Source organism: Echiichthys vipera (assembly GCF_963691815.1).
Source record: "Echiichthys vipera genome assembly, chromosome: 23".
In the NCBI taxonomy this organism is placed as follows: Eukaryota; Metazoa; Chordata; class Actinopteri; order Perciformes; family Trachinidae; genus Echiichthys; species Echiichthys vipera.
This window is the reverse complement of record NC_139848.1, coordinates 6,432,291-6,444,487: the sequence shown is the minus strand read 5'-3', so window position 1 is coordinate 6,444,487 and position 12,197 is coordinate 6,432,291. Positions and strand designations below refer to the sequence as shown.

Genomic DNA, 12,197 nt, shown 5'->3' with positions numbered 1-12,197 from the left:
TTCCAGCACATCAGAGCCTTGATTAGTGAAAAACACAACAGTCCAACAACCATTTCATGTTCTGCGATGGTGTTGTGGTAAATGAATCCTGGGAAATTAATTTAAACAGTGTAATTTGATCTTTTGTTGGCAGGAAGGTCATTTGTATTCCCTTCATGCACGCCCCTTTGAACTCAAGAGACGGACAGGAGAGAGAAAAAGACATCACAGAATGAAAGCCGTCGAGGGAAACACAGCTCGAGAGTGATGTTGTTCTCACGTCTTAGTCTTAATGTTGACCTAATTAAATGTGTGCAGTCAGTTGAGAGAGCAGGGATACATATTGCTTAAACGGCTGAGGCCATTTGCTCTGAGGAGGGAAATTAATTGCTGATGGTGCTGCGCTGAAATGAGAGATACAAAACCCTGAGAGCAACACTCAAGACGTGGATTTAATTAGCGTTTGTAATGTGAAAACTGGGACCTTTTGCTGTGTTTTACCACCGTGGGGTCTATAAATAAAAACTTAATAAAGATGTCTACTTTTATAAAAGGGTAAACAGTAAATAGTCGAAACAAACAGTCTCTAAAACGGTTGTCTTTGGTCAATATTAAATTGTGTCCACATGTCTTAAAATAGTCCAACCACAGGTGAACAACTCTAGCTGAGGTTGTTATTTTCCTGTATCGAGTTTTCAGAATCAAAAAAGAACACAAGCACAAAACACTTTGACTTACCGTCATGAGGATCTTCCTCTCCTCCTCCTTCTCCTGCTGGGCCTCCTCCGTCATGGCCTGGTGTTTCTCCTCCAACTCCTCCAGCGCTCTGACCTGCGCCTCCTTGAAGCGATGCATCTCCTCCTCGTAGTGCGCTCTCAGCCTGCACAGCTCCTTCTCATAACCCTGGTGCTCCTCACGCAGAGACTGAGGAGAAGACAAGGAGGACAGAAAAAGGTGCATGAATATGATTAATGACCTGTTTTTCCCCTCAGACTGGATTGGGGTTGTATGAAGTTTAACGGCACCTGTTCTAGTTTGAGCACTTGTTGTTTGTGTTGTTCATTAGAGGCCTGGCTCTGGTTGAGCAGGGCCTCCCTCTCCTCCTCCAGACGGCTGAGCTTCTCCTTCAGCCGGCTCTGCTCCTGGTCCAGGTTCCTGATGGTCGCCTCGTGGGACATCTGGGTGGCCTGCAAGGAGCCAATCTGACCTGGGAACAGTCAAAATCCTAAGTATGTCAAAGAGGCACCACAGTCCGCACTCAGTTCTGATCGGTTCAACACACTGACTCAAGCTTTATTGCCGCTTTACTGCCTGGGCACCATTTCCATTTACTGCAACTTTCTGGTAATCTCCACAATAGAGGGTGCTCAAAAAACTGGTGGAGAAGTGTTGAATGGGAAGGAAAAGTAGAGCATTTTTGACTGAAACTGAGTGGGCAGCAGAAAGAGAGCAGAAGTTCCAAAGAGACTTTACGTGACAAATGTTCCTTTACATAAATGGATTTTAAAAGGTTTAATCCGATGCTTTCAAATGAAATCAAACTTCTTCTACAGAGGTTTATTTTGAGGGGGTTCTTATTCTGATCATTTATGTCAAAAAGCCTCCGTGTAGAAAAGCAGGAGGAGGCTGAAGACTGTCCAACAGTACGGTATAGCTCTGTATTTTTGTTTATGACTATTGGTGCTGCTGCAGAGATCCTGACTCGAGAAATAGCTGCAGAGTCCAGGTAGAAGTGTTCAGAATTCGATCGAGTGCCACACGTATAAATGATGCATATCCGCCCTTTCCCATACATAAATCAGTATTTCCAAAAAAATAAATAAAAAAGTGCTTCATGCATACTTCAGACCAGCACACAGACTCACTCTAGAGTGATCCGGGTGTGATACGAAAGGCTGGAGATAATAATAAAATAAAAATAAGGCGAGAGACTGAATCCAATAATAAAACACAACTGGTTGCTGCTGTTTTTCTCTACATTGCATTTTGCCATAAGTACATATCTGCTCCCATAAAGGAAATCATGGAAACATCTAGTTGATCACATTGAAGTGTGTGGAAAATAATAGCTATAAAGTTGGGTTATAAAACTAAAACCACAAATGATATTCCCTTTTGACAAATAGCGGAATTTCCCTTTAACAGGTGCGTAAAACATCCGAGCACAGCACTGTGTATTATAGTAGTGAATGTCATATCTTACTGGCTTTATGGAGGATTTCAGTCGCCTGCTGTTGAACTCGTTCCCTGCTGCCCTCCAGTTCGTACTCCGTGTCCTTCAGCTGCATCACCCAGATCTCTCCGTCCTGGATGGCCTCTTCCAGCTGCTTGTGCAGGTTCTGCCACGCACAAAGAAACACACAGATGTACTCACAGTTGCACTGCTGCAAGTCACATAAACCTAGTATCCAGCTATTCAGACGCCGCAGATTTGCCTGCAGGAGCATCAGTGCACACCCCATTAGATTTCCCACCACACTAAGATTCTTTGAAAACCTTTTTTCGCCCTGAGGCTTTTACTTCTGTCTTTGTTTTCTGTTATTCATCCAATTTAGCCCACTTTCCTACACACAATTAACCAAAGAGAGGACTCTCATACATTTCTGCTTTGCTTGGAATACAAGATGAAATGGGGCGCAGAAGTCAGTACAGCTGAGCACTATTTTCATGTGGGTAAGAACAGATCAGTGTTTGGTGTACCTTGCATCAAGTACAGACAGAAAGACAGACAGACAGACAGACAGGCAGACAGACAGACACACACACACACACCTTGATCGTTCCCTCGGCGTTGGCCAGCGATGTCTGCAGTCTGTTGGTTTTGTCGCGGTTCTCTCTGGCCTCCTCCTGTGCCTTCTGAAGCTCACTCCTCAGCTTGGACAGCGAGCGCTGCAGCGCTGCTTCCTGAGCCTGGAACTCCTTACGAAGCTCAACCTTAACATGAGCAGAGAACTTAGCATAAGGTGAAAGATAATAAGGTGATAATATGTCAGATGTTGTGTTTATAGCTTGTTCTGCTGCCGGTGATCAAAACATCTATTCATGCAGCTTTAAGGTCATCAAACTTTATGTGCATCTGTATTAAAGTGTATATTTTACCAATACGTTGTTGTTTTGTGTTTACCTCGGTCCTTTTCCAGGCCAGCAGGTTCTCAGTGGTGAGCTGGTGTGTTCTCCTCATTGCCTCCAGCTCCCTCTCATAATACTCCTGAGCCTTGCCCAGCTTGGCCTCGTACTCCTCCACCAGACGGACTTTATCCTTCGTTATGTCCTCCACCCTCTCCATCAATGCCTCTACCTACACAGAGAGAAGGACATATGAAAAGCAAGTCTTTTGTGTTTTGACTCAGAGCTGCCACAATACGTTCTTAGGTCTTTGGAGTCAACTGCAAATATATTTTGCACATCTACCATCTGAAATGTTTTTTAAAAAGATTAATCTTTGGTGAATCTGTTATATTAGAAAGTTAACAGTTGAGAGGAAAAATGGGAATAAAACAAGGGGATGACATGCAACAAAGATCCAGGTTATATCCACTGCAGGTTTATATTGTACTCATAAGCCGACTGCACCAACAAAGCTACGCCAAAGCACTTAAAAAGCCTCCAAAACAGCAATTACCCATCAAGTAACTTGCTGTATAAACTCTCCACAAAAGCCAAAGATAACATTCTTCCATCCAAACATTTTGGCCTTTCCAAGACACATCTAACTTCCTTCCTCTCTCACTCTTAGCCCACCTCTTGTCTATGGAGCTCAGCCAGCTTCTCCTGGTCTTCAGAGGAGGTGGCGCTCTGGTTCTGCTGGTTGTTGAGGAGTTCCTCCACCTCCTGGCGGTGGGTGGCTCTCAGCTCCTCCAGCGCTCGCCGCTTTTCCGCCTCAAACTGCGCCTGAGCCAGGCTGAACGCCCGCAGTTTCTCCTCAAAATCCCGACGCATCTCCTCCACCTATTGAAACCACGAGACATAGTCTATTCCGTTTGAATCGTTCTTGTGTTGTTCCTGACTCAGTCTTAACTGAGTCAGAGATAAATGCTCGCAGCATCTCTTGAAAACTCTTCTCTAACAATAATAAAAAATTAACTCTATTAGCGTATGCTGTCAATCTCGTCTCAAAGAACCTTGTCCGTGTTTGCTGTTACATCAACAGATCCGACAGACATGAGGTGGAAAAAATATACAAAAATGTCATATGGGATGTGATGTCGTGTGATGGCAGCAGACTCGTTCAGGTTGGTAAAGAGAGCATCTCTTTGGTCAAGCTGGAGGTGGACAGTGTGAAGATAGAGGCAGAGAGGGAGACGAGGCACAACACCAGCGCTAACATACGCCAACATAGATGAACTGAGGATGAACGCAGCTCATTCAGCCACCAGCTCATCACATCCAAATGCACGTCAGGAGTTCATTTATGCCAGCTGCCATCAGACTCTACCAAAGCAGGCGTAGATGATAATGCGTCATATGATACCATACATGTCATGATTTATGTTGAGGTCGGGCGATTGGATGAACTGAGTTGGTTAATTTTTATTTTGCTAACAATGTGTAGAAATATTTTTATATCCAACTCTGAATTAAAGGTTTATTTCATCGACAGTTTGGTGAGTTTTATTTTGTTTCTTTTGAGTTTGAATGAAGCATTTTACGATGAGTTAACAAGACAACAGTAGTAAGCTACAGTAGAGAGACACGTATTCAGAAGGTCGTACTTTTCTGTTAAACATGGAAAATATGTGCAAGAATTTCCTTTCTTGACGTTCTGTGAGTTTCATTTTGTTGATTAATTAGACAAAAAAAGCTGGTGACTTGAATATGTCGCCCAACCCTGATATATATCCTATTGAATTGATATTTAGTTAGATATCCTAGGTTTTTTTTTTACATTCTTAAGGATTTTGTTGAAATTTGAAATTTCTAGTTAATATGTATTGGATAATTTTATAGCTATTACATCTAAAAGATGCTTATGCTTTAAAGAGGAGATCAGATCTTGCAAAGCCCCCAATATTAAACTTCAAAGTATTTTAATTTATCTTTCTTTTATTGTAGAAAGTGAAATATATCAGTGGAACAGCAGTGATATGCTTTGTACGATAAACTGTTACTGCAGAAACCGCAGATGCCCATTAAGTATCGTTAGAAAGCCGCATGGCATTTGTATTGTGTGGTAACTTGTCTAACTTAACTCGCCAGTGTTGCATACAAGTACTGATCAGCAGAGGTGGGAGTCAGTCACACATGTAGAAGTCAGAGTTACTGTTTAGACTCAAACAAGTCGAGTCACGATGACAGAAGCACTTAAAGCGAGAGAGAAAGTGGTCCAAAGGCTCTTAGTCTACAGCTAGGGATGGGCATTGTTGGGATTGTATTAATACAGTACACCCTTTATCCTACTTATTGATACCAATACTTTCAATACTCTTTAGCGCTTAAAACATGTTGCTACTTTTATTTTAGTCCGGGCAAAACATATACAACCGAATTGTTTTGTTGATACAATTAAATAGATTGTTTTCTCAGACAAAACATGATGATAGAGCCAAGATACTGTGAATGTCGGCCAATCCTGTTTTAAAACGGTTCACACTCAATATCTAGAAATGTGCAAATAGGCTAGTCAGTGTCATAAAAGTCCTTTTGAGTCATCTGCCTCGTGTCAACGCCAAGAGTCTGACTTGAGTCATGCGTCTCGAGTCCCCCACCTCTGCTGATGTGAGGAGCTCATTTATCAGCATTAAACAAGGTCAGTGAATCAAATGCAAAAACAGTCTTTTAACAGGTCATTTGTGTGTGTGTGTGTGTGTGTGTGTGTGTGTGTGTGTGTGTGTGTGTGTGCAGCCTTACCTCTCTACTCATAGAGACCACTCTCTGCGTGTGCTGGGCTTCAGTGCAGAGTTGTGAATCCTCCATTCTCTGTCTGTACATCTCAAACTCTGCTAAAGCCTGACAGTAACAGAACATGCCACGTTACATTATTTTAATTTATTACATCGTAGCAATGCAATACAAAATCAATGCAATTTCCTGCAATCACTGCTTTAGCATATCAAAAGATTATCAGATTCCATGCAGCTAAATTCAGATTAATTGAATCAATTAAAGGCGGCTGCAGAAAACAACATTCAGATGAGAAATCTCTATAATTCATGCATCTGTGAGGCTCTGCAAACACATCCACTTTGAGCAAACAGCCTCACTAAACACTAGCAAACTAAGTGAAGCCCCCGTGGTGCCCAGCAGCAGTGAATGACCTGTCTCTTCATGTGCTCGTGCAGATCCACAGATTCCTCCAGACTGGCCAGCCGCCGCCTCAGGTCCGCCTCGTCCACCATCTTACTCTTGTACTGCATGATTTTGTCTCTGGTTTCGGTCACGATGTGTTGGACCTGAGTAGCAGAAATAATTCAACACAAGAATTCAAGTCTGTTAAAAAATAAAGAACTACAATGAAGAATTTTGCTCCATTACGAGATTTAGAGGCTTTCCAAAACCCTGATACAGAGTGGGTTGTGAAAAACGTAGACATAAACAAACTAGGAGGCAGCGCTGTTGTCTCCAAATGTTTCTTGGCAGGAGAGAAAAGTCCCCAAATTTAACACTTGAAAGCAACACAAATTCAATTAAAGCTTCTCTCCGAAAGCAATCTGAAAGAAACATTTAAACCCGTTTCATATCGGCTTAGGTCGTGTCCTTAAAAAGAAACTCCGCCTGTCATTGGAGATCATGGTTCTTGATCTACAGTCAGACTTATTCTACTCCTGTGAAACCAATCCAGGCGATCCACTGTATATCGGATCAAAAACACAGCCTGGCGTAGTTGAACAAGATGTATTTGAGGCAGCGAGCAGCAATATGAAACATGTAATTGCGCTTTGGTAATGTGCATCGCTCAAATTATAGAGTGCAGATGGAGCACATACATACCCGAGACAAATGAGAGGAAAGAGTAAATGAAGAATAATGAATGCAGATGTTTTCTAAATGGGAACTTGAGGAGCATGGAAATGATGTGAATCGTATCCTGGTGCCATCACAGTCACCAGATCTCAAGTCAGCTGAACTACTACAGGAGATTTTGGAGCAATGTGTCAAATATCATCATCATAACAACATCAAATGAGGGAACATATCTTTTTGGATGATGGTGTTTATCCCTCCAGTAAAGGATCCAAAAACCTGGGGCCATATTACAGAAACTGTTTGGTAACCGAGGTTCCCCAGTGAGGTAACAGACATGAAAGTGGATAACCGATGTTGGACTGTGTGTTTAGGATTTCCTAACCTGAGATGAGAGAGGATGAAGGAAGATCAGATAACGTATATACCACTGAAGTTGTTCTGGAAGGCTTGTGGTGGAAAAACACCTCACTAACACACTTGGCAGTCATCCGCACCTGGAGCTGTAAAGTGAATTAATCAACTGAAAGACACCTGTAAACTGCTGTCAGAGGCCAGTGAGACACGAATCAAGCTTCACTCTAACTGTAACTGAATAAATTCAAAAAACCCTTTCTGTAAAATAAAGATGCACAATCGAAGATGAGGGTGAAATAAACAAGTCGCAGGAATAAACTGGTTGTGTGTGATTTCTGAGAGGTCTATGCATCATGCACAGTGCAGTATTGAACTGCTCCCTGCAGACAGCTAAAGTACGGTCAGTCTTGACATCGAAATTGCAGTGTAACAGAATTGCCTCCTGCCTCTGTACTCCCACTGCAGCACACTGCCAGTCACTAAAAGACTAAACAGGCGAAGGAGAAATCTTCACTGAGAGGAATGTCACGTCACCGAAGTTCTTACAAAAAAATCACACCATTAAACAATCGTTAGTATGCTCTTTATAATCACATGTGTTTGGTGCTCTCTTGTTTCCATACCTCATCCTCGTGGGCTTCTTTCAGAGACTCGATCTCTTCCTCATGCTCGTCGTTCTTGGTGTTGAGGGCGTAAATTACCTGGAGACAGGAAGGGAATGAGACGACAGAATGAGGACGGGTTAAAAGCTCTTATTAACTGTTTCAATATCAGATCAATGTGCTACAGTCAGGAGTGAAGCTCCGTGCAGCATTCAGAGTGCAGCAAAATCAATAGCAATAACATCAGGAAAGGAGAGGAATGGGTTTTGCACGCTGACTGAAGACAGCATGATCCACAGACAGAATTCTGTATTCACAGGAGTTGCTGGATCTCCTTTTTCTTTAAAACTTTACTTTTTCCAATGAGTGTTTCATGAAGAAATACATGTCCACATCCAAATACAGTTAAAGGCAAGGGCTTCTACCCATGGAAGACAGGAATGAAAACATAAAGGTCTGCACACTGTATAGCTCCCTTATGTGCAATTCATTGGCACATAAATAAGTTACGTTTAGATTGAACGCTCTTTTGTGCCAAGAAATTGCACCTAAGGGAGCTACAGTGGGCCAAATAGTTGAAATCACAGCTCTGACGAAGGTCTTTGTGGCTGTTACAATGCCCGACAGCCACGGAGACAAATGAGGAGAAGCACAAAGTCCTGGTGGCATTTCAACATGCTTGTATGTTCACACCGTGTACAGATCGGTGGTCCGTCACCTCAGCGTCACAATTTGCAAAAGACTCCCACTTATACACCGACACAGGCAGATGTCCACGTCCACAGTGACCAAAATTTTAGCTACAAAAAAAAAGGTGCAAAGGACAAAAATGTGCATATGTTTAAAATTCCTTAGAAGTAAAATCCCATGTTTCTCAGACGGGTCACCTGAAGGTTTGCTGGCCGTGGCGCTCTCCACAAACAGGCCTAAGTGAATAACATCTTGTCAGTCATGCTTGCACTCCCTCTCCCAGACATATAAGTAGGTTTTATATGAGCTGCAGGTAAATGATATGCGGGAGCTTTAAAAAAGCTTAAGCTTCAGCAAATTGAAGCCCCCGGTGAGCAGCTGATATTCAGTCATGGTCAGCTAAATTACTGCCCCGCTGGCGTCTAGAAGTAGAAGCGCCACATTTTGTTCCACTTGAAGGTGAAAAGTTACATACAGTATGTAATGGACACAAAGAGTACATGGTCATTTTCCTCCGTAAGGCAGAACGACACAGGCGTGTAATTATTACTATGACGGTTAAACATCAAGGTAATAATCAATTTGAACGGGAATTTCCTATTTTATTGAAACTAGTTAAACCACTGCTCTAATACATGGCATCTCCATCATCCACTACTTCCTGATGATGGACACCTCTTTGGGCATTATCCCTTACATGTAAATAGGATGCTAGCTTGTTAACACGTCGCTAGTTAATTGCAAACAGAGGTGCATTCATTTAGAGAAAATGTTTTACTGGAAGTACTTTTTAAGTGTCCTTTAAGTAAAGGAAAATGTCTGATGGGGTGTCCATTATCAGGAACTAATAGACAGGAAAGTCAGAACCGTCTTAGGTCTGAGGTGCAATGCATGAAGGGATTGCAATCCCACTTTAGGAACCCCTAGATATTAGACTAGAACTAAGGAATACATTGGTATCAACCATGTCATGCTAGCTCAACACGAAGGGGGCTAAATAATGCTCTTCAGGCGTGGAAAAACCTGGCATGGTCATTTACAATGGGCTCCCTTGACCTCACCTCAAGATCTCTGAATGAAACTCACAAGTTTCCCCTTTACAGATATGCCCACTAAGAGTTGGATTGCTACAGCCAACGTCACACAGGCATAGTTTGTATGACAAATTGTCCAACCACATCTAAACACAAACGCATCTCTCCTCCGAGACATTCCAGGGGCTGCACTCAAGAAGTGACAGAAGCAGTTACGTGCAGGATAAAATAGGAGAGAAAGAAGATGAAACCTCGGCACACCTAGACGAGTAGGAGCATTTGTCAGATTGTGTGCTTCAGATAGTTACAAAAATTGCCCCTGCCAACCTGTTAAGGCCACCAAGTCCAAATGCCAACATCATCGGCCTTGTGAGAGGTTAAATACCTGGATCTCCACACCAGTTAGTTGGACCGGTCCCAGTCTGGTCAGATGCGTACATGAACTGATGAAGCCTCTTGGATGAGAGGTGAAACGTCTTCCTACACAAATAACCAAGTCCAGTTGCTTTTACTGAAATTGCTTTGAGGAGAACGACGACCTGGACACATGAGAATATTCACAGGCAGGTTCAAATGCAAAAATGATTTATTGTTACCTAACTGAAAGAACTAAACCTGGACCAAAACTACAAAAAGGGTCAGATGGCTGGTAAAGGTAAGGATAACAGGCGCTCTGGCCAACCACACAATGGGCCATGGAGACTCTGAACTTTCTAAATGAGGAACTAAACTTGAAATAGAGCCGTGAAAGTGCCAGCCCATCCTACCCTAGCAAAATAAGATTAAATGAAAATGAAAACCACATAAATACAATTATGCAATGAACTGAATCAAATCAAAACAGCTACCACCGGTCTGAGAGGGAGGGGAGGAAACCAGACTGCGGGTGCCCAGCTCTCTTTACGAGCTGAGGCCTCATTCGGCCAACGTGGTGCAGCTTGGGCCACGAGCCTTCAATCAGCCAATCAGCTTTCAGGAACAGCCAGGCAGGCTGAGGTACTAATGGAGCAGAGAGACAGGTTTGTACGATATTAACAGAAGAAGAGGGAGCGCATAAAAAAACAACCCAAATCTGTTGTCAGCAAGAGGGTGTCAGCTGATGATAGATGACAAGCACTTAGTTTGAAGCATACTGAGGCCCTGAAGCCACCCTACGGAGACCCGGGTACTGAAATCACGCTTACTGTGTCTCATGCACCGCGGCAACTAACTGTTGCGTGACTGAAGAGAGGTCTGCAGCAGAAACACTATCAACGGTTGAAACAAAACTTCCATAACACAAACACAGTAACACAAAGCTGAACAGAGAATACATGTAGGGGGTTTTAACCCTGACAGTCACTACCTGGACGTGTTTATTCACCAGTGTATCCCCGGTGTTACCTCGACAACATGTTTCAGCTGACAGTAAAAAGAAGTTGGAGCAAGGTAGATCGTAGCCTTCTGTTCTGCTCCCGTGTGTGAGCCTTTGATTCCCAGCAGTAAGTCAGCCATGGAAACCTTCCTTCAATTATACATGATTATTTTAATGACGCTGGTGTGCCTGCAGCTTTCATCTCTCTCTCTCTCCTCTCCCTCGCCCCTTTATCGCTCCCCCCTTTTTGTTCTGTATCTCTTCTCTCCTCTCTTTCATTCTCCATCTCGCAGGAATAGGGACACCTCGCATTACTATTAGTGTCTCAAGTTGCTTTTCCATAAATAATCGTTCACCGTGCAATTTTTCTCAGCGTCTCAAAGTGATTCGGAATAACCGGTGATGAAAACATATTTTGTAGATTGAATAATGTAGCCGTAGACTGATAAATTACATAATCAATGATGGAAATAATCCCTGGCTGCAGTCTGAGCTGTGACAGCTTTATTCAGTGCATTATAATGTCACGTCTCAGGTGGAGACGGTGGTGCAATACACTTGAAAACGCATTTCACACGACCGTGCACATACAGCGGGTATGCTCGTGCAAGTGTAAACAGGCTGTTGCAGCTGGACGCAGGGATTGTTGAAAATTGCTCAAGCAGTATCTTACATCCTGCGCCTGTAGGCAAAAGAAGCATTATAAAAATGCAGAATTTAACTGCACGACAGCTGCTAATCCTGTAATCTGTTACCCATGGCGAATTAACCACCAGTAGTCAATTCTGATGCTGTTTTTTCGGGTCACGTGATAGGGCTGTGACGAAATCAGGGAAGAACATAAGACCTATAATGGAAGTCAGCATCAGCGAATAGTAAAAACGGGGTCTGCAGCGTTTTCAAATGTCTCCGTGGACGCCATTTATTAACATGGCAAAAGTGATGTGTGGATAGGTGTGGATGTAGCCTTCAGCCAGTTCAACGGTTGACTGAAAAAGATTTCTCCAAATTCAAAAATGGTGTTAAACACATTAAACTTTGATAAGGACGTCAGAAACTTTAAGCATGGTAAACACAGTCAAAGACTTATTAGTGTTGCCATCACCTGATATGACAGATATCATACTATTATTTATATTATATTATTCACTCATCTTCAACCGCTTGTCCCTGTCGGGGTCACGGGGGGGGTGGAGCCGATCCCAGCTGACATCGGGCGTGAGGCGGGGTACAACCTGGACAGGACGCCAGTGTATCACAGGGCACATAGAGACGAACAAC

The 12,197-nt window shown here is 43.0% G+C and overlaps 1 protein-coding gene across 1 annotated transcript in view; it reads right to left on the bottom strand.

Annotated features, from left to right (window-relative positions):
• Positions 1-12,197, bottom strand: part of fam184aa (family with sequence similarity 184 member Aa) — a gene marked incomplete at both ends in the record, with an annotated part of 42,981 nt that overhangs the window by 23,578 nt on the left and 7,206 nt on the right. Inside the window, 9 exons of the mRNA XM_083937822.1 lie at positions 718-903; positions 1,005-1,186; positions 2,183-2,318; positions 2,752-2,913; positions 3,104-3,277; positions 3,721-3,927; positions 5,827-5,925; positions 6,234-6,368; positions 7,860-7,937. Coding sequence (XP_083793948.1) covers positions 718-903; positions 1,005-1,186; positions 2,183-2,318; positions 2,752-2,913; positions 3,104-3,277; positions 3,721-3,927; positions 5,827-5,925; positions 6,234-6,368; positions 7,860-7,937 — 1,359 coding nt within the window. The remainder of the gene's footprint in view (positions 1-717; positions 904-1,004; positions 1,187-2,182; positions 2,319-2,751; positions 2,914-3,103; positions 3,278-3,720; positions 3,928-5,826; positions 5,926-6,233; positions 6,369-7,859; positions 7,938-12,197) is intronic.